We start from the raw sequence: 27,834 nt of genomic DNA on the forward strand, positions 1-27,834 counted from the left end.
TGTTTAAGAGGCATTTAGACAGACAAGGTATAGAAGGATACAGGCAAATGGGATTAGTGTAGATGGGTAAAAAGGATGGCATGGGCATGGTGGGCCAAAGGGCCACTTTTTGTGCCATATAATTTTGGCTCTGTGACTCTCAGTTGGAGCTTGTATTCAAACCTCACCCGCCAAGGTTCTCCTGAAGTGTTTCTTTATCTGATCAAAAGTGAGGAACAGCATGTGAGTTATTCTCACTGAATTTTATCATCTACTCCAGCCACAACATCAACCCTTCCTAGTACTTTTCTATCTACAGTTTTTATTATTTGCTTCTTATCCTTGAGGTGCAGTTTCTGCATGGTTATTCTCTCTCTGATCTAATTGCATGTGATTTTTATAATCTTTTCGACGTCAGAACTGCACCAGTTCTTTATTTCCCACTATGTTCTTCTAATCTATCTGCTTGAAACAGCTAGTCATAGCATTATGTATCTAAACATTTGTGATTTCTTTTGTGTTGTGTCTTAGGATTTTGTGGGACTTACTATCTATGTTTTCTTGTAAATCAGAACTCAGTGCTCTAACATCTGTACTCTAATTTCAGCAGTAAGTGGCAGATGCCTTAAGAGAGTTGATGTACAGATCTTGGGGAGCAAATCCATAGTTCCCTGAAAGTGGCAACACAACAACTTTTAAAAGACAGTTGAACAGGTACATGGATTGGAAAGGCTCAGAAGGTTATAGGCCAAATGCTGGCAAATAGGACTAGCTTGGATGGGGCATCTTGGTTGGCATGGGCTAGCTGGGCCAAAGGGCTAGCTGGGCCGAAGGGCCTGCTTCTGTGTAGTATGACTCTATGACAAGTAGAGAGAGTGGTAAAGAAAGTATATGGTATACTTAATCAGTTGGGGCATTCAGTATAGGAAGTCACGATGCAGCTGTATAAAACTTTGGTCAGGCCACAGTTGGAGTATTGTGTGTAGTTCTGTTTGCTGCAATACAGGAAGGATGCAGAGGCTTTGGGGATTGTTGTCTCTGGAGTGTCAGAGGCCGAGGGGAGCCCTGATAGATGTATATAAAATTACGAGAGGCATAGACAGAGTAGATAGTCTTTCGCCCAGGGTGGAACTATCAAATACTGGAGGGCACAGATTTAAGGTGAGAGTGGTGAGTTTCAAAGGAAAATTTTGAGGCAAGTTTTCTTACACAGAGCTGTAGGTACCTGGAACATGCTGCCAGGGAGGTGTTGGAAACAGATGCAATAGCAACATTTGTGAGGACGGGCAGGGGTTGGAGGGATAGAGATCGTGGACAGGCAGGTGGGATTAGTTTAAATTGGCATTGTGGTCACCTGTTCCTGTGCTGCACTGTTCTATGTAACACAATCTAGGCCCCCTCAAACTCACCAGGTGAAATTGATTGATTTGTGCTTTTTTTAAAAATGTACTTCATATGATGCTCTTCCTTCTGTGGAATATCACAGTGTGTATGAATCAGATGACCCTATTACAGAACACCTTCATTCAGTCCATGTGTTATGTTGAGTTTCCTTTCTCTGACACTGATTTTCCTTCCCACACACTTAGCCAGAAATAGTTACACAATGAGTGCTCAATGTAATCTCAACAAGGCACAATTTAGCCTTCTGATCTATACACTAAGTTCAACAAACTAATGCAATAATTCTGCCATTCTGTTTTGCATCTCCACCTTTTAACACCACGTTACCAATCTCTTTGGTCTTTAGCTGTTGCTCTCCTTTGTATTCCACTCTATCACATTCATACTCTTTTGCTTCTCTTTTCTTCCTTTGTCATCCTCCCAAATGAACCCTTTATCTATGTTAACTTTTACTAGTTCTGGTAAAAGGTTGTTGACCTGAAACATTAACTCTGTTTCTCTTTCCCATTTGCTGTGTGGCCTGCTGAGTATTTAATTCCAGCAGCTTCCATTGTTACATTTCCAGCATCTGGAGTATTTTGCTCTTGTACTTTGAAATTCTAATGTTGAGCGTCATCTAAAGGGTGGGGGTGTTGAGTAAATTCACAGGGTAGGAGCATTTTGGGGGACTCTGGACCAGGTTTACTGGAAAGAATGGTTGCTGGGATAATATGGTACTCCTTCTGCAACGTAGACTAGGATGCCAGTCAGGGAGATAAATTACTTGCTTTTTGTCCTTCACCAGCCCTTCCCCTTCACCACTATAGCATCCATTCCTCCCAATCTCCAGCCTGATCCCGTGATTTCTACCCCCTTCATTCCACTCCATGAACCTCTAAACTGAAAGCCCCCTCCCTGGGCCATCTTTCACCCTTCGATGAGAACGCTACCTCAATTGCATCAGTTACTTCTACTGCCACCAGATTCTGGCCTCCAGGAGTGGGTGGTGGCACTTTTTTTGCTGCTTAAGATGTGCCATGCTGTGTTGCAAGGGAAGTTTTTGATGAAGGCCAGTGACTGAAATGGCCATTGGCACCCACCCAGCTCGGTCATTACAGTGTGGCATAATTTATATTTTTGGTAATGGAATAGTCTTGAAGACTTTTGATTTATAAAGCTTCCTCAACAGCATAATGTGGTTGAGCAATGAATGCTATAAATCCTAAGTTGCATTTTGGTGTACTCAGTTTGTAAATTGAATCATTCATTTGAATTTTGAACTAGCTGCTTAAAATTGAACTTTGCGAAAAGAAAGGTTTCATTTGGTGGTGCTGGAGGACATTGTTCTTAATTTCAGGAGCAGAAAGTAGAACCAACGTTTAGTCCCAGGCCAAATAAGGCTAACTTCTTCCCTTGAGATCATGATACTAAAGCAGAAAATAGCATACTTTGAACATGTGTAAGTGGAAAAAAAACAATGGAATAAGTTAAAAACTATAGAATAATTGAAAACAAAATTTGGCAAGATGGAAAAAAATCTGAAGAGGAAGACAGTGAAGCCACTAGAATATCTCTGGATCAGTTTTGGGATGGTGTTGCTGATAGGTCAGAGTTAACTTTGACTCAAAAGTCTCTGACAGATTGAAGATTTAGGATAACTGCAAAACATTCAACTAGAAATAAAAATATTTAAGCCTCCTTCTGCTGTGAGCATCAAGCCAATACCGTTCATTTGCCACTGTTCAAAAGTGGAATAATCTCAGTTGTCCTTAGTTACAAAGATAAAGCAATACTTATCAGTGACAATAACTGGACACCCATACTTGCATGAATACTACCCATAATTTAAAAAAAAATTCTATGGATTGCCTGCAAGCTGTGCAGTGTTAATTTGTTGGTGTTAAGTTCTTCAGATGCTCGGTATTCATTGTAATCATCTTGGGTATTATTGAATTTTAATTTTTCAAGAGCAATAAGAGGACTGTTGTGAGTGAGCAGCAAAATTTATTTTTGAAACCTTATGGCCTGTTATTTGAAGGCCTGTGTAACACTGAGACATACCAATCAAAAGATTCTTGGTCTGTGGTAGATTGGTTAATCCAGTTGGGAGCCTGCCTCTGGGCTGAGGAGATAATTATGAAAGGGTTCTGCTCCTGAATGCTGAGCTGTTACTCCTGCTAGAAAGCCAGCTGCTGTGGAACAAGGTTGCTATCAGATACCAGTCTGACAATCTTCACTGTATAATAGCCAGGTGACGTTTAGCCATAGAATTTCAGTGGGATACTGGTGCCAAAATCCTGGCTCTTTGCCAAAGAACAAGTAATAAAGGGCTTCCTTGTACAATTAGATCAAAAACCTAACAAGTGTGAGCAACCAAGGGTAGGAAACATTTCTTGAATCTGACTAAAATTAATATTTGACTTTTTTTTCTTTTAACATCACTGTAGGTTCTGGAGGAATGACAAGATATCAGACAACAACTATGCCAGGTTTCAGCTCCAAGTCACAAGTTCCTTTAACAGAGAAAAAGTATTCTGTGAGTATATGGCTTTCCTGTATTATAATGAGATTTTTCCTCCACATGCTGCCATAAGGTACGAACAGAATGACAGTTCAAACTTGACCAGTACTGGAACTGGCTCACTGGAACTGGTGTCAACACTCCTTGGCTAGGGAGAGAAAAAAGCAAAATATAAAGTTCCTGCTTCTTCGTAGTTAGGCAGTGGTTGGAGTTAGTAAACTGATTCTGTGATCAGGTTAAAGGTTTAATGATGTAAGATTATGTATGGATATATGTTGGTTGGGGAAGGGTGTGAAGCAAAGGTAGGAAATTGAATTGAAGTTTCGACCAATCACAATCTATTTGACTTTCATAATGAACTCCTTGGGTTAATGATCAAATTCTGTTCCAGTGTTGCTCGTTTTGTTAGTGGAGTGAACAAGCAGAGGTACCTGAATCGCCCAAGGCTTGTGTGTAAGCTTTCTAGAAGTACTGTTCCACAGCAAGAACCTCGGTGCTGGGAATAAGTCCTATGTGTCACTTTTAGGAAAGATGATGAAGATGCAACATAGATTCATCAACCCTCTATCAGGAATGAGAGGTTACATTTATGGGAAGAAACTTGAACAATAGTAATTTTTTTTTGGAAGGAAGATTGTGGGGTGGCCTGGTAACTATCTTCATGTCAGTGGTTGATTACAATGGTTGATGCCAAATGTAGCATGAGGGTGCAAGTTTAAGATTATCGCTTGCAAAAGGGAATCAATCCTTGGAAAAAGAGAATGGGGTTTCGTTAAGTTTTATGGAGAGCAAATGAGCACAGACTTGATGGTGATGGATCAAGGCATCTGCTTCTTTCCTGTAATCTCTGATTCTGATTGCTGCAAATTGATGAACTAAGGGAGAACAGGATTGTGTAGTCCAAGGCAGGCAAATAGCCTGCCAACACTCATTAGCATTGTTGAGCTATGATGAATGACTTCTGTGCAAGGGTTATTCATAAATGTAAAATAAAATCCCAGCACAAGTCAGTTCTTTGATGAGAGTGAAGAAGGGAAGTAAACTAGTTATCAAATGGTACTAGATTACTGTTGATTTGTTTATCTCCTTTGTTATCGTGATTTAATAAAAGATTGCATGGTTATTTTTCCTCAGACCGTCAAGCCATCTGTGTACCGACACGGAGGCAGTCAGAACTGGTCGTCCCGCTCAGCTGTGGGAGATTATGCCTTTAAAAGGGCATCCGGGGCAAGTCAGTATGACAGACAGGGGGAGGAGGTCGTCTCTCGCTACAGATCTATTTCCAGTCATCAGACCAATCCCAGACCAATGTCCTTTCACCAGTCTTCACGGTACAGATATGCCACCCTATCTCAGTTGGGACAACAGGACAGTGATAACTTATCTCTGCGCTCATTGCAGTTGCCAGGCAAATATGCTCAGAAAAAACCTTGGTCTGGATCTCAACTGAATGGGCAGGCTATGTACCAGAGACCAGATGATGAAGAAATTAGCATGATCTCGGATCAGGTTGATAATGGCTACATGTCTGGTGGTAATGAATATGGCAGCAGGACAAACTACACAGTGAGTAAGCGGATGAGTATAGGAGGCTCTGTGAAAAGCTCAGCAAGGATGTCAAGTGGGTCAACAGGCATGGCTGGTTATGCGGCAGAAGAAATAGAGGAGACGTCCGTACGCCGGCAAGTTAGGCCCCCGGCTCAGCGCACACTGCAGAGGGTCCAACAATGCAGCAAAGTCTCTCGAGGAAGAGCAGGTTCGAGTTCACAGATTTCAGTGCAAATGTCGCGCACTCCATCTCTGCACAGCCTGACTGGAATGCAAGCTGGTGCCCAAGAACTGGGAGATCAGCAAATGCAACAGTTACAAATGGATATGAACAGATTTCAGATGTCACAGTAAGTTCCAGATTGATCTTGTGCTTGGTGGTTCTACCGCAAACCAGATTTCTTGATGAGAGTGAAAGAGATCGTAGAGTTTCTAATCTTTCAACCTATTGGAACACAATTTTAAAATAAAATTAGAAGATGCTAGGAATAAGTCATGGAGAGAAATGGCATTGGTATTTTCAGGTCAATGACAGTGCATTGTAACCTAATTCTGGTTGACTCAAAGGATGCATCATTTGAAAATTTTAGAGTGGGGAAAATCTGATTTGAACTTGTCCTTAACATTTTTAATTTATAATGGAATCCCTTGCATATTTATTATGGTTAATCTAGCTCTCCTTGTCTACAACACTGTTTGTACTTTAACAGCTCTGAAATCTACAAAAAGGACTAATCCTTTTCTTTAAAAAAAAGAGCATGGAAAAATCTATTTCTCCAAAACTAACTTTTTTTTTCTCTCCCATTGTATAAAGCTGGCTAATGACCTGAGTAAGAAAACCAAGCAGTTTTCTTTTGTGTAGTTTACAAAGTCCATCCAGAGACCTGAAACAAATGCCAGTTTTCTATACAGCTAAGTTAATGACTCAACAACTGACAAAAGGATTGGTGGGCTGGGGATGTCCAACATCACACCATTTAATTAATCATTTATTACACGAGGATTATTTGACGGGGAGAGAGCTGCTAAGTTTTATTTTCCCGTTTGGCATTATTATGTGACAGTGTTAATGATCATCATGTAAGTAATTTTCAGCTGCAGTGGTGATTATTGTATCCTGTGTATGTCAGCTTTCCTAAAGAGGAGTTACTGGATAGGTTTTCTGTTAATGAAATAACTTGTGTACCTATACTGAATCATGGAAGCTTGAAGGGTTCCAAGTCCAATCAACGCTGTACGTCATGTTAGCTGAACTCTTCAGAGAGCTTCTAGGCACCTGCAGTTGGCCATCATGTCTTTGAAGTATGGAGGTTCTGCATCTGCTTCTGATTCCTGATCAATAATCCTTGCGCAAAGCACACTAGTATAGATAGTACAGAGGGATCAGAATCCAGTTCGAAGTAATGTTTCCCCACAACAAACTTAATGGCAGTATGAATCACTTGAGCTTGCACAGGAGCGATGGATGTTTGGCTGGAGTGTTCAAAGAACCAGTTTCTTGCATTAAGATTTCTTGGGAAAGGTGCAGTATTTGGGGACGTAATTATTGGCATTTAAAAGTCTTTAAGGGCAAGTTTTCAGTATATGCATTTTGGATGAAGAATTTCTCTTGCCTTGTGCACATTTTAGGTTATCTGGGATGTTAATGTAACTCCTCAAATTTCTACAACAGTTAATTTTTAAAGAACAAAGTCTTGTTAAACAAAAGTTCCCACAATTCTAATGTGCATTCTGAATTAGAAGTTAAAGCTTAATTTCTCCAAAATTTGATCAATGCTTCCAGAAATTAATCTTTAATTATTGCTGCTAAACAGGTATCACAGCACTGGCTGCATGTCGCATTTCCTTCTGATTTATGTGCATGTAGATATTCGATTGTGCAACATTGATCACTAATGTAGTGTGGGGTAATCTGGGCATGGGACTTCTCTAGCATGACTCTGTAAATTTGGGCACCCCCTGCTGTGAATTCATCCTTGCACCCTGATGCAACTTGGGCATCAATGTGCAAGGTGACATATTTTCCTTTTGGAGTACTGCAGCAGAACTTTGTCCACATTGTCCCAGGTACCACAGTTGTTGGACACTTTGAGAACAACATGCTCTTGCCAGCATAGTGCTGGACTGAAATATTTGCCAAGTGAATTACAAACCTTAATTTGTGAGGTCCTGCCTCTTGCTTCAGTTACCACCCATGCATATCTTTCCTTCCCCCTCCAAGTCAACAACTGACCAACCTGTTGATCTCCCAGTGAAGTCTCTGATACCCCACCTCTACCACTAATCTCTGCCTCTGGCTGGAAGGTCAATGGCTGAAACAGTCACTGATATTCCCACTGCTGCACCCATCCAATTGATTCCTGATGGTGCACTGGAATTTCTGGACAATATAGTTTCATTGAGGGCAATGGAATAAATATGGGAAGGCAGTACGTTCGGTGGCTGATACATTAGTGCTGATGCTTAGAGATTAATTTCTACTTCAGTACATTTCAGATATGTCAGTGGGTTTTATACCTTTGACTCTGTTCCCTCTAGGACTGATGTAATGAACCTGCCTACAGCTGTGCAACTTCTGAGCAGCCACGATGTTAATAACCAGGTTATTGGAGCTGGGTACATTCAGCATACGTGCTACCATGATGCAAATGCTAAAACACAGGTAAGAGTGGTTGGCGGGGTGGGGACGCGTGTAGAACGGTTGACTATCTTCTTTACTGGAATCCTTGTGACTGAGTGTTGGAATTGTGTGAGAGGTCAAAGTGGGGCGGAATGGAGAGTTAAAGCGATTCAACGACTGGAAGCTCTGGGTCACTTACGGACTAAGTGGAGGTGTGCGGGAAAGTGGACACCAGTTCTGCACTTGGTTTCTCCAGTGTAGAGGAGACCACTGAATGTAATGCACTAAACTGGAAGAAGTGACAGGTAATGGCTGCTTTAGCTTGAAGGGCGGTTGGATCCCTGGATGTGGGAAGGGAAGAGGTAATTACCTTTCATTTCATCCATACCGATGTGTATGTTTTTTATACATAGTTTTATCAATGGAAAATGGTGATTGGTTTGGTTTCAGTTACACTGATGGAGGCTTTAGTCTAAGTGTGATTTTAAGATATGAAAGCACAACTCTGCCATGGAAAAATTCATTTTTTAAAAAATGCACGTAAGTTTTTACAGGCTGTGAATTCTACGTGTGTCAGTGCCCAGTGACCCTGTTCATTTTTCTGGGCAAAAGCATTCTTTGCAAAGTGACCAAGATTACAGGTTTCTACTTCACTGCGTTTTGTAAAATTGGGTTATGGTCATCATAACTGTGTTGCTGAATTGGGTATTTCCCTCTGACAGGCCTATAACTTGAATGCCATCCAACTACTAGTGAAGCTTTTCAACCACGATGCATTGGAGGTTCAGAGGAGTGCTACAGCAGCAATGCGTAACCTGATCTACAACAACAATGTAAACAAACTGGAGCTGGTCAAGCAGAATGGAATCCCTAAGATGATGCAGGCAATCAGAGTTAAGGATGAAGAACTGAAGGCCAACATCACAGGTATGTTTTAATTCGATCCTTTATTCAGTTACCATGTCTCAAACCTATCAAATAGGATAATGTAATAAATGAATGGACCAAATAAGTGGATAACAATCAATTGCATTGCCACGGTGACTGATGGAAATGTATCTCAGACAGTTAACCTTGTGAAAGATGGCTCTGACCCAGATGAGAATAATGCCAAAGAAATGTTTGAAGCCACATCAGTCAAACTCCCATTTGCATGTGTCAACAATTTGTATGCTATTTTGAGGTGGTGCATCACCAATTTGGTGCCAGTTGACCATCTAGCTTGTGGAATTATGGAGCACGTGGCCACAGGGAACAATAATAAGAATGCAGGAAAAGTATCTTCCTGTATGACTGTTTAGGATCTGGGCCTGTAAGGATAAATTTCAAAAATTATTTTATTCCGGATCTCCTCACTGGAGTTACACCCTCTTCTGTGTAACTGCATCATCATCAAAGCCCAGCTCTCTTTTGTTCTCCAGCTTGTAACTGTATCCCATCAATTCTCTGATCTATATCTACACCCACCAGTTACCCCATCAATTAGTATCCTCTCCTGTCTAACTGCATCAGGTTACACACACTCCCGGAGTGTGACTACAGACCTAACCCAGCTTTCAGTAAGTTACTAAACTACTATCCCTGCTTCTAATGAGCATGTAACAACTCCACCTCCATCCTTTTTCTTCTCAATGTGATCTGAATCACCTTGACTGTTAATTGCAGCAGTAGTAATTGCAATGCTCAGTATCATCTTACTGTTAGCAGAGAACCTATTTTCCAGTAATAGATCACTTTTCTCCAAAGATAATGTGATACCATTCTCCACGTGTCTGGCAAACATCCTGGGTTGAGCAACAATGGTGTCAGTGAAAAATAGCACTTGCCGAGTTGAGTGTTGACTCAATCTGCTGGCTTTGGCTTAAGAAACAGTTTTGTTACTTAAACGCTTTAATGTTCTTGGTCATCTCATGGTTTACATACCATCTGTGACACCTTTATAAAAACAAAAAGGTTCAGCAGGTCTGTTATTCTTGGCGTGCGGGGGAAATGTGAAGAAACTTGGTTGTTGGAAACTTTATAGTGTGCAGGTAAGGTATTTTGAAATGGAAGAGTGTTCTTAGTTAGTTTTACTGTAAAATAGAAATTGCAACACTTATTTTCTGAAGATTCCAATTATAGATCAGTGGTGCATAATTGTTTTAGTGGAAAGAGCCAGACTGATGATCAGAATCATTTTGAGCTGCTTCAAAAATATGGAGCAGGTTCTGGACGGGGCTTGTTTTGCCAACTGAAGCAACACTGGCAATTCTCCAAAATACAAGCTGGAAGAATTGCACCAACGTATGTTTCAATCATTTTGGAGGTCAGTGGCAAGCTGGTATCCTTGTACATGATTAGGATTAATAGTGACCTCGGTGCTATTTGTGATCAGTTCAGCTCATAGCTCGCTGAGTATTCAATCATTATAGGCTTTGAAAATTAGCTTGGACAATAGATATCCTTTACTGATATCATGGGGTGCAGCCTATTTACCATTCAGTTTGGACTATTGACAAACCTACTCCTTCTCCCTTTGCTTTCTCATTCTTCTGTTCGTAGAATAACTGGTGGATAAGTTTTATTTTGGTTTTGGAATTGGCTGGAGATCCTTTGTCCTGCTAGATGCAAAAATGCAGTTGGTTGTTTCTTTACTAGTTTGGGGACTTAACCTCGGTAGATTAGGTATCTGGATCACAAAAAGAAAAATATGTATCCCTTTCCAGTCTCATAAGTGACTTGTCTACGTTCCTTACAATAAGGAACTTTTCAACACTATTTCTGAGGGTCTCAAATGAAAAATGCTTCATTTTATCAGAATGTGGTTGTATTTGGTTATTTTTAGTCATGTATGTAAAGAATGAATTTTTGTTTATTAAGAGCCTAATTTATATTCAAATTTCTATGAAGCAACAACAAGCCAATGATACCGTTTAATTATTTCAAATGCAAAAACTGTGATTGGTGTTTTGTGTTCGATGGTAGAACATCATCAGTTACAATGGGCATTCTGCAGTGGGCAAGTGCGGGTAGTAGGAATTGGTTGCAATTATCACCAATTGCTAACCAAAGACCAATTGCGATCCCATTCCTGATCATACTGTTTAGTGTGGTTTTAAAAACTAGATTGGTCGGGTGGTGTCATGAGCTGTTTGAGATCCTAGGCTTGCTTGTCAAGAGTGACCTTCAGAGTGAGTGTCCGCACCCAATAAGCTTTACTTTGAAGAGTGACCAAAACTATAAAATGTTCTTCCCATTTTAAAAAAATGAGCTATCTGTTCATGTTATTCAGTCTTCCCATAGGTAAAGTATTGGTTAAGAAGATCAAGCTATTAGAGTGTTGACCTGCTGTAGTACACCTTGATATTTTGCTCCTTTGCTTTATCCTTTTTCTATTTGAATCATCTCTCTCTCTCGATAAATCTTTCTAGAGTGGAAACAAAATTTCAGCAGCAGTCCAAGTGTTGAACACTGAAGTAACAAAGCTACCTCCAGTGATTTGAATATAATAGCCTTTCATTGGTCAGATAGGAGTAGGACAGAGTCAGATTAGAATACATTATGCATTTTGGTGTTACAACACCAATTGTTTTAGGGAAGGGCACTCAACTTCTGGAAAGTAGTTTTTTTTAACTCAAATCTATTTGCTTTACATTTTAGTTTCCAGCAGAAACCGGGGTGACTAGCTTTTAATTCCATGCTACGACTGTTGGTAACAAATGCTAGTGCAATTTCTTTTGAATCACTTGGAGTTTTCCACATTAAGTGTCATTCCAAAGCCAGTGGCAATGAGAATATAAAGAAGTTGTTCTCGGGGTTCCCTGAGCAAAGTTTCTGAAACGTATACTTGCCAAGTATAAACCGGTGAAGCACAACACGTGTATTAATGTGGAATTTCTTTGAATTAGGTTCCACCTCTTGTGTATTAACAGTATATGTAATACTAGAAGTTACTGAAATGAAGCAGTAAGTGGTCCTGCAGTATGAAAACAACTGTAAGAAATCAATGTTTATAAGAAATCATTGTTAATGAACGCGGCTACATTTGTGTTGGCAATGCTTTTCGGGAGGGAAGTAAGTCGTGGAAATTGAAGTAGATGGGCTTGATGTGGAGATAAATGAGTCATCGAATGTTTTATTCAGTATAACTTCAAGTTGTGTTTGTGGTTTGGCTCTGTTGTTTTTAGGAACATATCTATTCCAGAGAATAGGTATGTCAGTGATGGGAGTATCACTAACTGTTGCTGAGATATGGCAGGTCTAATCTGTCCATGCAAATTGTGTTTTGAAAGGCATTCTGATCCCTGTGATAATTAATTCCTTGGAGGTAAACTTGGTATCTGCTGCTTAAGTGCTGCATCTAAGCTCAAACTCGTTATTTCTGGTATGTCTATAAATTTACTGTGGGGTCGGTTATGATGATACATTGAAGATTAAACACTGCATCAGGAGACAAATAAATATCTCATCAGAACAATTGATGGGTTGAGCTTTGTACTCAAGCTGCCTCTAAACAATTGACATCCCGCGTGTATTTTGGAAAAAACACTATTATCTAAATGGCACTAGATTCATAAAATGCCAGAAAGTTGCTCCATTATAAACTACTTGCTTTTTATGTAACACTAAGAATGCCATTCAGCATATTCGTGAGTTTTCAAGATGATTGAAAATGGTAAGATTTCAAGATCACTGGAATCGGGGTTTATACTTGGCAAGTATACATTTCAGAAATTTTGCTCAGGGAAGCCAGAAAACAACTTCTTTATACGTATTCTCATTGCCACTGGCTTTGGAATGACACTTAATGTGGAAAACTCCAAGCACTTCAAAGAAATGGTAAGTTTTCAAGATCACTGGAATCGGGGAAAGTTACAGTTTCATACTGCACAAATTTACTCTTGCATTGAACTTTGTCTCCTTAGGAATTTTGTGGAATCTGTCTTCCAATGAGGATCTGAAGAATACTCTTGCTCAAGGGGCATTAGATGAAGTCACTCAAGAAATCCTTTCTCCTTACTCAGGCTGGAGTAAGAGTATAAATGAGCACCAGCTTCCTTCAGAGGATAATGTCTTCTTTAATACAACTGGCTACATTAGGTAATGTTTCAACATCAGGCATAAATATCATTGCTGCTTCACTAGTATTATAAGTTCATTTGCATCTATATCGACCACTTAAATTGAAGAAATGTTCAAATTCATAAGAAAAATATTGTTCTTAGCCCCTGGCTATTACAGCGCTTAAGAAGTCATCAAAGCCATGTTTTCACTTCCTATTGAAAATAAATCTTTCCTCCGTGCAATCTTTTTCCAGCAATATGATTAAGAACTAGAGGTTGCCAAAGAAAGATGTGGGCATGAATCTAGATTGTATTTGACAAGCCACTGTGAAAGAATATTTCCCTAAAATTTCTGTATTTTGTAAAGAAATATTTGCACAAGTTGTCCTTGTTGTCTACTTTTATACAAAACATTTCAGGCGGCAACTATTTATAAATGCTCTCAATGAAGTAAGAGGCTGCCTTGTGTTGCAAGGGTGAATTAATTAAATGGATGGATAAACAAATTGGAGGGGCTTGACATGAACACACCTATGTCTTGTCGGTGATGAGAGTAAAAAGTAATTACTATTGAGACATGGAAGTTCTAATGTCCATGCAAATTAATTGAGTTTTGAAAGGCTTTTGGATTGTGGTGAGGGAGATAAATTACTGAATAATTCATGCAATTCAGAATTGGTGCTCCCTTTTCAGAAATAACTATTTTTCCCCATTTGTTTTAGTACAAAGAATAAAGCTATTCATCTTCTCATAATGTATACAGAAATCTAAGCTCGGGAAAAGTGGAAACTCGTCAGAAAATGCGACAATGCAAAGGTTTAGTGGACTCGCTGGTCTATTACATCCAGCACTGTCTTGATGTCGGCAACACTACTGATAAGGTACGGAGTTTTTAACCTACATACAAAGACTTTAACTGGGCAGAGGTGTTATCTTCAAAGAAAATCTATTCAAGGTCAGAACTTCAAGCAATCTATTGTGATCACACCCCAGTTTATTTCATTGGAATCAGAGCACTTTTTAAACATTTATCTTTTGTATCAAATTACTTTAAGTTTGGGAAAAGGTGTTTTTAATGAACTAGATTGTTTTGAAGTTTTCCTCCATTGCTCTACTCTTTACACTGCTCACCAGCATACACCTCTGCCCATACCCCAAACAACTTACCCAAGGTTCGTAGTGACGCAGGACATGACCATTGAATAGTTGTGCCCCCAGGATAGATCCTGGCAGGACACCACAAGTCATATTGTGCCAGTTGGAATGGTTGTCCATTAGCTCCACTCGTATGTTTTCTGCTCCTCAGGCAATTTCCTAGTCCGGCATGTTAATTACCATTAGTTCCATTATGTTCACCTTTAGTTGTGGTCTCTCATAAGGGCTGAAGTAAGTGACTTCTGGAGTATAAGCATCCATTCCCCTGTTTGCGTGTTTAAAATGTTCAGTTGGGCTTATCAAGCATGAGCTTCAGTTTACAATTCTTAGTGGCTGTCTTTGCTCAATTGAAAAATTTCAAGCTGTTCCAACTGAATCCTTAATTATAGACTCCAGTAGTTTTTTGACAATAGGTGTTAAAACTAATTGGCCTGTAATTCCCTGGTTTCCCCCTTTTCATCTTTAAGTTCCTCACTATTCTTGTCTCTAAAACATTGGGATGATATTTGTGGCATGACTGGTTTTTATTCCCCAAAACTATTAGCCCATGAGAAGCTGGCAGTTAGCTAGATTCTTGAATTACAGCAATCCTTTTTGGGACTGATTTTGCACTATGCTCCATATTGCTATTGGGTAGGGAATTCCAAGATTGTGACCAACTGACAATAAACATTCACCAACACTTTTAAGTCAGTGTGGTGTGTGACTTAAAGAGAATGTGCAGATACTTTTGCTTTCATGAGCCTGCTGCTTTGACCTAGGTACTAGAGCCTGAGGATTTCTGAAATGCTTTTGAGAAACCCTTGGCCAATTGCCTCAGTGCATCTTATAAGTGGTGGAGGAACTGAATATTTAAGGCTTGGATAAGATGCCAGTCAGTGGTCAGTTCCCTGGATGGGAGAGGAAGGTGGAGTGTGCAATCAAGTAAGGGAGGGCGTTCTGAGAGGAGAAGAAAGCGGAGTAGGAAATCAAGTAGGGGAGGTGGGAAGAGCACTAATAGGAGGGGAAAGTTTCCATCATCTTCAGCCCTTTGTTACCTTAATTATCACCTCCTGGCTTTTGTCACTATTTTCACTCTCCCCTCCTCCATCTGTCGGTCAACCCTCCTCACCTGGATCCACCTATTGCTTGCTAGCTTTTGCTCCGCCCCTTCCCTTCATCTTATTACACTGGCTATCTCCCCTCTATCCTTTAGTTCAGATGACAGGTCTTGACCCAAAATGTCGACTGTCCATTTCCCTCCACGGATGCTGCCTGACCCATTGAGTTCCCTCCAGCATTTGTTTTTGTTGCCTCGTAAGATATAATATATATATACATTGAAACACAGTGAAATACGTCTTTTTGTGTAGACTGTTCTGGGGTCAGCCCGCAAGTGTCGCCATGCTTCTGGCGCCAACATAGCATGCCCACAACTTCCTAACTCGTACGTCTTTGGAATGTGGGAGGAAACCGGAGCACCCGGAGGTAACCCACGCAGACACGGGGAGAATGTACAAACTCCTTACAGACAGTGGCTGGAATTGAACCCAGGTCGCTGGCGCTGTAATAGTATTATGTTATACTGGAATATTGTTAGAGTGGCATTTGTTTCAGCGTGGATAGTATTTCAGAACTCGCCTAACATATGCTTTGTAGGTGGAGGGAAAGCTGGCAAATTGGGAAGTAGGTTGTTCACTGCAGAATATTCAGTCTTTATGTTCTTGTGCTTGAGTGGCTGATTATGACTTCCAGGATATTGATTGAATTAATGCAGTTGAACATCCTGGGGAGGTGGTTAGATTCTTAGCGTTGGTCTTGCAGTCACATGATATGTTCTTTTTAACTATTAATCAGCCTAAACTTTGGGTCGTTTTGCATGAGCACATGGACTGTTTCACTATTTAAAGAGCAGCAATGGAATTTCACAGGCATCCCCACTTCTGACCTTGTGATCAGGAAGGTCATTGATAAACCAGTTGTTGAGTCTAGGGCACAGCCCTGAGGAGCTCATACAGTGCTGCTATCTAATAACCACAGCCATCTTCCTTTGTTAGATACAGTTCTAGCCTGTGGAGAGATTTTACCCCTGATTTCCCAATAACTTTTACAAGGGGACCTTTTTGCCTCTATTGTCCAATACCGTCTTGCTGTCCGGGCTAGTTAACATGCGTCTACTCTGGTCTATATTTGTGGTGGAATTCTCATCTATAACCTGGTCCTTGGGGTGCAGGTAATTGATGAGAAAATGCCACATGACACTTAGGAAATAATTAAATTATATTTGGCCTGTTTGTTTTGTGGAAATACTTAGTTGACCTCTAATGGTTGCGGTAGTTTGTGAAAATTTAAGGAAAACCAGATTTCCCCCACACATGACATTTCAAGTTTGCGTTCTGTTTATTATTCAGTCTGTCTATTCATTATTCACTCTGTCTATTACAGTGTGTGCATGTGGGCCCTTAGATTACCTTATGGAGACATGCACTTGATTTCATTCTAATTTGCCTGTTGAACATTTGAATCCAGATTGGAAACACAGCCAAGTGGTACCGCGAGTGATTGTCAGATAGGTTGTTATCATCTCCCAGGCCAAATTTGCTTGGCTGGACAGTGAATACCATTTCAGTGAAAGCGATGACACTGAGCAGGGGTTTATTTCACTGTGGGGGGTGGGGGGGGAAAGGCTCTTAGCAGCGTCACTAATCCAAACTGTTTCACTTCACTCTAGAAAGCAGTGATTACCTTCTGATGGGTGATTAATAATGTTGTGGAAGATCTTTCTCTTCATTCGTAAACATAGATAACCAGCTGAGGTGCTGAGAAAAAACAGATGTTAACAATCTAGACCCTGTTTCCATCCATTCTTTTTTTCTTTTTCAACCTTTTTATTAGTTTCCAAATTAATACAGATTAATATATAACATCGATCTTTGTACATGTAATACAAAGAGATCAAGAGATCAATCATGGCATAGATAATCATTAAGAATAATAAAATATAAAAAAAATTTTTAGATCTCACGATCTCTTAGTAGATGAATACAATATAAAAGAAAGGAAAGAAAAAGATTTATTGTGTATATAAAAGAAAAGAAAGAAAAAATCCCCAAATCAATAAAAAAAATTGTAGATAATCAAACCAAACTGAGAAGAAAATTTCAAACAAAAAGAATAAAAAAAACTGGACTGAAATTTCTCAATAGAAACAGAGCAATATTATGTCGTCAACTCCGTTCCTCTTAATTGAAAGGTTATTGAAAAGGGATCTATATCATATGAAGGTATTGAATAAATGGACTCCAAATGTCTTCAAATTTAAGCGAAGGATCAATAGTACCACTCCTAATTTTTTCCAAGTTTAAACATGATATAGTTTGAGAGAACCATTGAAAAGTAGTAGGGGGTATTGGATCCTTCCATTTAAGCAAAATGGATCGTTTGGCCATTACTGTGACAAAGGCAATCATACGGTAAGCCGAAGTGGATAAATGGCCAGTTTCCATCCATTCTTGGTGGTTACATTTGGCGCTGTGGATTTTGTCGTGCTGTATCACAACACACCTTAGTGTAACATAATTTATATTGTCTCTCCTTTTTGTTAGAGTTTGGAGAATTCGGCCTGTGTTCTGCGTAACCTGTCCTATCGCCTTTATGAAGAAATACCATCGTATTACCAGAACCGATTGGAGGGTCCTGGCAGGAATGACAGAAGTGCAAGGAAGAATGATGTTGTGGGATGTTTCACTCCTCAGAGTCGGAAAGTTAAAGAGGTGAGAGCGTTGTATCTCTCTCCATATCGTGGAGGTCATGCAACCGTCTGGCAGGTGCTCGCTTTCTCCAGCTATCAAAATTCCTCTGGTTTGATATATTGTTTATAATTTTTCTTATTCATTTGGGGATTTTTTTTCTTAATTTTCTTTTTTTATATATATAAATAAAATATATATATATAAAAAAATCTTTTTCTTTCCTTTATATTATATTCATTTACTAAGAGATTGTTGGATCTACAGGTTTTTTTTATATTTTATTGTTCTTTATGATTACCTATGCCATGATTGTTCTCCTGATCTCTTTGTACTATGTGTACAGACATTGATGTTATATATTAATCTGCATTAATTTGAAAACTGATAAGAAGATTGAAAAAGAAAGACAAAATTCCCCATTCTTTCTACCAGAATGTATTTGCCTCCCATGACACATGGTGGGTCAGGGGGTGGGTGCATTTTCAGTTGCTGTCCAGTGAAACAAAAGGTAAGCTCGCTAATTGTAATTAATAGTACACGAAGGTAACTTTCATCTCTGGCTAAGTATTACATTGAATAAAAATAAAACATGTATGCCCGCAAACATATGTAATTTTATTTTCTTAGATCAATACAGACATGGCAATGTTTTCTGAAGTATCAAAAAATCCAAAAGGAATGGAGTGGCTGTGGAACCCCGCCATAGTGAAAATGTACAGCAAACTCTTGGAGCATAGCGAGTGTAACCTGCAGACCACTGAAGCTGCCTTGGGAGCGCTACAGAATATTACAGCAGGAGACTGCCGGGTAAGGGAGCATCCTTGGGGCTTATTACATTTAACAGTTGACTATGCTGAGACATGATATATAGAAAAATAAGACAAGTGCCCTGTTTAGCTTGTAATGATTTTCTGCAGGGTTGGCCACATCATATATGGGAGGCACATGTTGCAGGCAATGGCTTCCCCATCCTGTACTGTTTGGTGAAAGCTGGCTACGCCGTTTCTTAGTACTGGCCAGCTGAGAAATGTTGTTATTTGAATCACTGTTGGAGCAGTGGTATGGGTGATAACTCTAAAACGGGCAGGGTTTAATCCTCATCACATAGGGCTCGACAGCAGTTCTTGGACCCTGGGAGAATTTCTGTAAGCTAAATTTTCACTTTATTTTATGGTTCAGTCCATTGATTGCAGAATCCTGGCCATTGAGTCCTGGTTCTATATGCAAGTGGGTGGCAAGTTCTGTAAAATAAAGGAAGTAGACGGTCCCTTGCCAGTCTTACAAAGGACGGTCTACTTCTCTATCAAATAAGCTGCCCTGTGCAATAATGGAATATTGGCAACTCCAATTTCCAAACGGTCCTGGATTTCTGGTCTGGAATTGTGCCTAAGTTTTATATCTCTGAATTCTCAGTGGGCCTCTGTGGTGAGTCGATTGACAATGGATCAAGACCGAACGTGGTTCACGCTAATTGACTATTTGAAGAACAATAACGAGAACGTATTAAAAGCCTTGACTGGCCTACTTCGAAATCTTACCATACACGCAAAGAATAAGGAAGATGTCTGTGAGTAACTGCAGCCTTGGATAGAGTTTTGTTTATTTGTGTTAATAAGAGCTTGTGATAACCAGTGCCCATTTTCTTGTGAGGCAAAACGAAAGCAGTTGCCAATCTCAGTACTTGAGCACTGACAGGAGTTAGTGTTTCCTGTTGCAAGATTTGCATCAGAGGGGCTAGTTGAAGAGGAGGAAAGAATGTCAGCTTTACAATAAATTGAAAGCATACCTATTTCCACTATTAGTGCAATCTTGCATTATATAAATTACATACATTATAATTCACAGAATAGTAGTAGAAGGGAAGGAGTCCATTCAGGCGTGTGAGTTTGTGCAGGATGTATGCAACAGCAATCCAACTAGTCCTGCTTTCCTATCCTCTCCAAACATCCCTTCCAATTCTTTCTCCTCTTATACTTATCCAGTGCCCTTTTTGAATGCAACAAATGAATCTGCCTCCACTTCTATTCCTGGCAGGGTAGTGCAGACTATAAGCACTTACTGTGCTTAAAAAAAAATCCTTGCATCATTTTTGTTTTTTCCCAATTCATTTATTCCACTAGTTCACAATCCCTCTAGCAATGGAACAGTCCCTCTCTCTCGCTGTCTCTCGCTTGTAAATACCTTCTGGATCTTCTCATAACCTTCTCTTTCTAGGGAGAACAACCCTAGCTTCTCCAGTCCATCCATAGAACCTTCATCTATGGAATCATTTGGTAAATCTCTTCTGCACTTTATCCAAAGCCTTCACATTCCTAAACTGGCACTCAGAATTGGGTACAGTGCTCGAATTATGACTGATCCGGTGTTTTATAAAGGATCATCAGGATTTCCTTATTCTTGTACTCAATGCTTCTATAATGCATTGGATCTTTGTATGTTTTTTTAACCACTTTCTTAACAAAGTATTGAAGGTGTATCCCTTGATCTCTGTTCTTGTAGCTCTTTTAGAATTGTATTCACTGGTTTACATAACTTCATCTAAATATTGCACCAAGATGTAACCCTTTGCATTTCTGAGGATTAAGTTCCATCCACTCATTCCACCATGTCCATATTTCTTTGACGTCTGTTACTATCCTTCTCACAGTTCATGACACCTCTTGGATTTGTGGAAATTGTGCCCTGTACACCCAAGTATAGATCATTAATAAATGCTTTGAAAGCAGTAGTCCTAGTAGTGACTCCTGGGAAACTTCGCTGCACATTCCCTCTTACTAATACAACCTCGTACTAAAAGTTGGAACAAAACAAAACTGCAAAATACGAAACAAGAACAGAATGTTGGAAACACTCAACAGGTCAGCAGCATCAGTAGGCAGAGAAACAGAATTAGGTCAAGGATCCTTCATCGGAACCGGAAAAGAGAACCATATCTCCTCCTACCCTCCTAGCCACTCAACTTTATTAATTTCTCTGTCATATCTGTTCTGATGATCAGACTTTTGCCTTTTAAGATATTTTCCTTTACCAAGGTTCTCTCTCTCTACCACAATTGACAGGATTCTCAACTGCATATTTCTCTATTTCCTACACTTCTGCTCTCAACCCTTTTCCTCCCCAGCAACAAGAATAGGGTTCCCCTTGTCCTTGCCTTTCACCCCACAGGCCTCCACATCTATGGACCCCCACAGCCCCATTGATGCTTCTTCCCATCCACTTCTCTTTCAGCATTCCAAAAGGACCATTCCCTCCGAGATTCCCAAGTTCACTCTTCCATCTCCACAATCCATCTCCTTTGCCAGGGCACTTCTCCCTGCAAGGACGAAAAGATGTAACACCTTCCCCATTATCTCCTCTTCCCACCATCTGGGGACCCAAACAGCTCTTCCAGGTAAAGCAGTGGTTCACTTGCACCCCTTCCAGTTTAGGTCAGCAGTGTGGTTTCCCTGACATTGGAGAAGCCAAATGCCAATTGGGTGACTGTTTTGAAGAACCCTTCCTCCAGTCAGTTCACAAGATGGACTCTGAGCTTGCATTTGCCTGTCACTTTAATTCTCTGTTCCTCATCCACTTTGACTTCTCTGTTTTCAGCCTCCTTTATTGTTCGGTGATGCCCAGCATACATGCAAGTATCAGTACTTCATCTTCCAATTAGGCACGTTGCAACCTTTGGGACTTGATATTGAAATTTACAATTTCGGGTTGCCCTGCCCACACACCTTTTTGTTTTGCACTGATGTGGTGGTACTTTTGTTTCAATTTATGTTTGAAATTGTTTCTGTACCAACTGTAAGTTCTTAAAGTAATTGTTATCTTGACAACATTGATCTGTGCCCCATTGACAGACATTCCCTCTGTTCTGTCCACCTTCATTCTGTAGCTGAAAATAAGTTTATCTCTCTTCCAGCTTTGAAGGGTTCTTTCACTGTTTCCTATTAATTAACCAATTTGCTGCCCATGCTTTTATTGTTTCTAGAATTTTTTTTGCTGGACATTAACTTGTCTAGTCTACAGTTAATGGATTTATCTCTGCAGCCTTTTTGAAAAAATATGTAATATTTCCAGTTTTCCAATCTTGGTTCAAAATTGTGCCTGTACACCTAAGTACAAATCATTAATGTTTATTAAGCAGAGCTCTTTCTAAAATAAATATAATAGTTCAACACCTGTCTTTTCCACAGCAATCAAAATCATTGGACCCCTCTTGAATAAATTACCAGAGGATGTCAACTACTCTTCACCATCGAATGAGGTGGCTGCGAATATTTGCTCGATACTCAACAGTCTAGTAATCGAGACCAGTGAAGCTCCCAGACAAATTGTAAACCATAATGGATTAAGAAAGATCATGAACATCAAAGAGAGAAGAGATAGGTAAGTGAATAAATACCAAATGGGAAAATGATACTTTAATGTTCTCCCCTTGGAAATAAATTTAAATCAGAATATCAAGATTGATGGGAAACCATGTTGGAAAATTCCACAACCAGATTAAATTAAGCTTTTGTGTCTTGGTTTAGGGGGACCCAATTATCACACTTTGGAATTTCAGGGTGCAAATTGCAAGTACTATTTTCATTTGTGACGAATAAGATAAAGCAAGATGTACAATTTTTAATCTCATTTGATGTCAAGGAGGATTATCAGTACTGGTAAAAATCATTGCATTGACTTATTGATAGTTAACTGCAATTGCTTGCCAGGGAGCATAGCTAGAGTCTTGATGAATTTATTTCAAAAATTTATTAAAGTATAAATAGTTAATACAATACATACCTTTCTTTACTGTCATTATGTCATCAAACCAACCCATTCTATTTACAAAGCACAAATGCCACCTGTTGCCTCCCTGAACGATACACCCATCAAGTGGTTGAGAGCTCCTCCGTGCCCAGTGGCAGCAGGACCTAGAAATGAAGTCCTTCCCCACAAAGCCTTTGCATTGGCTGCACCGAGCTCCTGTGCGTCCCTTCGTATGTACTTCTGCAGCTTGGAATGTGCCAGTCAGCAGCACTCCCTTACAGACATCTTGTTGTATTGAAAGACCAGCAGGTTTTAGATGGACTAAGCTATGTCCTCCACCAAGTTGGTGACCTTCCAGCAACAGTTCTTGTTTGTCTCCGTATGCATCTCTGAAAACAGCCTGTACATCGGAGTCCTCTGTTATGCGACAAGGACCCTTGCATCCTTTTCCAGACCTTGGTGAATGCACAGTACACAGAGAAGCAGAGGATCATCTCAACTACATTGCAGCCATCTCAAGGGCAGCATGTGTTGGGATTGAGACCATGCAGGAAAGATCTGACAGGGCCCCTTACTACCAACCAAGCAAGGTCTTGGTGCTTGTTGATGAGTTCTAGCGATGAGACATGCTGCTAAATGGCTTTGACAATCTGTCTGAGAAACCATCTCACAGGATCCATTGTGTCCTCCCTCAGTTTGATCAAGTGTTCTAGTGTCTACATGATGAATAATGCAGGGTCAATATTAATTTGATATAAGTAAATCATTGTAAACTTTGTCAAACAACACTTATTGTGACTAAGGAATGGTAGAAACCAATAAATGTTTTGTTTTCAGAAGCTTGGCTGACAATTAGTTGTTTTGTTTTCAGTGAATCTGAGAAAGCTGCAAAAGCTGCTTCTAGCCTTTTGGGAAATATGTGGTATTACAAGTCCATGCACCGTGAATACAGATCGTAAGTAGAGAAGCAATTAGACACACCCAAACCAGTACGACCAGTCTGGCCACTTCAGCCTTTTGATGAAAAGGGAGGGATAAACTATAGCTATACACCAGAGCAGCAATCAGTAAAGTTAAAGGCAGATCACATTCCTGTTTTCATGATTGTGTAGTTTTCCCTTTCCAATGACTCTTAAAGGGACAGTAGCCCTGTACTGTTCATCTGAAAACATAACTAAAATTTGTGATTTTGTGGCTTAACCCTTCCTAAATCTGAAACCATTTGCAAATCTTAGAATTGTTATGCACAGGATACAAAATTGTTGGCATCTTTGACTTCCTTCATCCCACCAGTGGTGGCTGCCCTAGACCCAATCTCTGGAGTTACCTTCCAGACTGCTGTCTCTTCCAATTTTTAAGAAGCTCCTTAAAGCTGAACTGTTGGTGCAAAATTTTAACCTGTCACAGTATTTGTTAAAGTTTTAATTTGTCTAGTCATGCTTCTGTGAAATACTTGGAGATTCTCGAAGGGGATCACTATGTTAAAGGCATTGTGTAAATGCAAGTTCATGAATGATTATGGCACAGAAGGAGGCTATTCATCCATTGTGTCCACACCAGCTCTCCACAGGAACTACCCATTATCTCCATCCCTGGCCCTTTCTCTGCCTTCAGATTTTTCTTCACCATTTATTTATCCAATTCCCTTTTGAAGGCCATTATGGAACCTGCCTCCACTGCATCTTCAGGCAGTGCCTTAAAGATTCAACCATATGCTGCACACAAAATAATTGTTCTCAAGTTGCGAAATCCCTTTTTAGTGATGCTTCAATGGACTTGAATACAGAAATGTTTCAGTGACAGGAATTGCTAGTTTAATGGGTGGCACACAGTGGACCAATTAATTTTAATAGGCAAGATGCTGAAAAATTCTTACTTTAACAGGTCTATTGGTTTATGTTCAATAGCATAGACCTTACCCGCTTAACGTGCTCCTTTCCTCTGGGGGATAAACAGGGAGGTCATTGTTGGGGTATGAAGGTGGAGGAGAGAGACCAGGTGGTAGACTTCCCAACACTATTCTGATGATCTACAAATTGTGCATGGGGTTTGTTGTGGGTGACACTACTGTGAGCTCCAGTATATTACAAGATCCAGGAGCAACATTGATCTAATGAGCTTATTTGTCTCCTGTAACCATGGATATTGTATGAAATAACATTTACTTTTATCTCTCCCACTTTTTTTAAAAATGATCTGCCAGTGATCTGTTCAAAAGAAAAGTGAGCTTTTGTAAAAGGGCTGCAGTCCTGAGTGTGAGACACCATATTCGGAGCCAAAATCTAAATGTAATAGTCTAGACCTCTCAGGAAAAAAAATAGGGAAAAGCTAAGTTTCTTTCTAAAAACAAATATTTCCTGATTCCCTAGGTGAAGAAAGTTGGATATCTCCTCCTCCTTGTCAGTCCTCAATGACAGCTGTACTTCATCAATTTTATCTGGGAATCTCAAATTTACTTAACAGTACTGAAAACTGGGAGTGGGGATAGTAATTCTAACATTTTTTATCCAGCCCATTGTGCCTGTACCAGCTCTTCAAAAGAGCTCCTTGAAATTGTATTTAGTGTCAATGAGGAAATTGTACCCATTGGTACTGTACCTAGTGTTGCAAAATTGTACCATTGTTAAAGTAATGGTCATTTTATCTCCAGTACTTTACCTTAGTGATATAGTGACACTGATGCAATGTCCTAGATCTAGAGTTTGATATGGGTGTGGATCTGGACATGGTCCTGGGACCTGGGCCTAGTCTGCACCTAAGTTTCAGGCATGGTCATTGAAGGAAGCCTGTAGCCTTGTATTGCAAAACTCCTAGTCCCCATGCACTCTGCTGCAGGGCTTCAGCTTCCAGCAAACAATGTGATGACATCTCTGACTGTTCTGTTAAGGAATTGGGCTCTCTTGTACTCCTCCTTCCTCTATCCTGCTTTCTCTCTCTCTTTCCCTCTGCCACCCAACTCTATGTCAGCACCGGAAGTGTGGCGACACTTGCGGGCTGCCCCCCAGAACACTCTACGCAAGAGATGCATTTCACTGTATGTTTTGATGTACATGTTACTAATAAAGATATCTTATCCATTTCTTTCCCTCCACTGGGCTACAGAATTATGTAATCAGCCAGTATGTTGGACAGAGCAGCTGTAGATGGAATGTAATCCCAATGAGGATGCAATGCTGCATTTTGGGAGGTCTATTAAGAGTAGGATGTACACCATGAATGGTAGGACCCTAGGGAGTATTGAGCAAGAGGAACTTTGTTTACAAGGATCCTGAAACTGGTAGCACAGTAAATAATGTGAAGTAGGCATACAGGATGTTGCCCTATAAGAGGGTTAGAAGGGAACATAGAACATTACAGCACTGTACAGGCCCTTCAGCCCACAATGTTGCACTGACATTCTATGATCTATCTAACCCTTCCACCTAGCCTTCCATTTTTCTATCCAAGAGTCTCATAAATGTTCCTAATGTATCTGCGTCCACCACCACTGCCGGCAGTGCATTCCACACATCCACCACTTTCTGTGTAATAAAAAAAAAGCTTACCCCTGACATCCCCCCGATACCTTCCTCTAATCACCTTAAAAAATTATGCCCCCTCATGTTAGCCATTTTTGCCCTGGGAAAAAGTCTCTGAATGTCCACTTGATCTATGCCTCTTATCATCTTGTGCACCTCTATCAAGTTGCCTCTCATCCTCCTTCACTCCAAAGAGAAAAGCCCTAGCTCACTCAACCTATCCTCATAAGATATGCTCTCCAATCAGGCAGCATTCTGGTAAATGTCCTCTGCACCATCTCTAAAGCCTCTACATCCTTCCTATAATGAGGCGACCAGAACTGAATACAATACTCCAAGTGTGGTCTAACCAGAGTTTTATAGAGCTGCAACATTACCTCGTGGCTCTTGAACTCAATCCCCTGATTAATGAAGGCCGACACACCATACGCCTTCTTAACAACCCTATCAACCTGCACGTCAACCTTGAGGGATCTATGTCATGGACCCCAAGATCCCTCTGTTCCTCCACACTGCTAAGAGTCCTGCCATTAACCTTGTATTCTGCCTTCAGATTCGATCTTCCAAAGTGCATCACTTCACACTTTTCCGGGTTGAACTCTATCTGCCACTTCTCAGCCCAGCTCTGCATCCTATCAATGTCCTGTTGTAACCTACAGCAACCTTCTACACTATCCACACCACCACCAACCTTCATGTCTTCTGCAAACTTACTAACCCTCTCTTCCACATCTTCATCCAAGTCATTTATAAAAACCACAAAGAGCAGGGGTCCCAGAACAGATCCCTGCGGAACACCATTGGTCACTGACCTCCAGGCAGAATCCGCTCCATTTACAACCACCCTCTGTCTTGTAACTCTCCAGAGCCCTGTCTGATCCTTGCTTTCTAAACCTTAGGTAAGCTTCTTTCTTCCTCTTGACAAGATATTCTACGTGTCTTGTCAACCATGGTTCCTTCACTCTACCATCCTTACCCTGCCTCAATGGGACAAACCTATCCAGAACACATGCAAGTACTCCTTAAACAACCTCCACATTTCCATTGTGCACTTACTCAAGAACATCTGTTCCCAATTTACGGTCCCAAGTTCCTGCCTAATAGCATCATAATTCCCCCTCCCCTAATTAAATACTTTCCCATATCAGGATCTGAGAAAATTTGTTTTTCACCCAGAGGGTGGTTGCAATCTAGAATGCAGTGACTGAGAAAGTGGTGGAGGCAGGTACTCTCAGTATCTGGATGAACACATGAATCACCAAAGCATAGAAGGCTATGGGTCAAGTGCTGGTAAATGAGATTAGTACAGATGGGTACTCGACAGTTGACATGAACGTGGTGAGCCGAAGGGCCTGTTTCTGTGCTGTATGAATCTGACTCTGTGTTTGGCGTTTTATAGATCAGAAATCTTGTAAGAGCTTGTCAAAAATGTTCACTTAAGTAGAACAAGATAATGGGTGTGTATAAAACAAGTCTGAACAATCAGATCTCCATTTGACGAAATAAGCATGAGTACAGAGGAGTAAGTGCTTTAAAATCTTTAGCTTTTTACTGATTGTATGAGCACATCTATAAAAGAGTTGTACTTTGCTGC

At 40.2% G+C, this 27,834-nt stretch overlaps 1 protein-coding gene across 1 annotated transcript in view; it reads left to right on the forward strand.

Annotated features, from left to right (window-relative positions):
- Positions 1-27,834, forward strand: part of LOC127577909 (plakophilin-3-like) — a 38,370-nt gene that overhangs the window by 6,963 nt on the left and 3,573 nt on the right. Inside the window, exons 2-12 of the mRNA XM_052029559.1 lie at positions 3,810-3,898; positions 5,018-5,781; positions 7,970-8,093; positions 8,774-8,978; positions 12,956-13,130; positions 13,857-13,974; positions 17,833-18,000; positions 18,607-18,786; positions 19,393-19,546; positions 22,161-22,353; positions 23,594-23,677. Coding sequence (XP_051885519.1) covers positions 3,810-3,898; positions 5,018-5,781; positions 7,970-8,093; positions 8,774-8,978; positions 12,956-13,130; positions 13,857-13,974; positions 17,833-18,000; positions 18,607-18,786; positions 19,393-19,546; positions 22,161-22,353; positions 23,594-23,677 — 2,254 coding nt within the window. The remainder of the gene's footprint in view (positions 1-3,809; positions 3,899-5,017; positions 5,782-7,969; positions 8,094-8,773; positions 8,979-12,955; positions 13,131-13,856; positions 13,975-17,832; positions 18,001-18,606; positions 18,787-19,392; positions 19,547-22,160; positions 22,354-23,593; positions 23,678-27,834) is intronic.

Source organism: Pristis pectinata, chromosome 14, assembly GCF_009764475.1.
Source record: "Pristis pectinata isolate sPriPec2 chromosome 14, sPriPec2.1.pri, whole genome shotgun sequence".
NCBI classification, from domain to species: Eukaryota; Metazoa; Chordata; class Chondrichthyes; order Rhinopristiformes; family Pristidae; genus Pristis; species Pristis pectinata.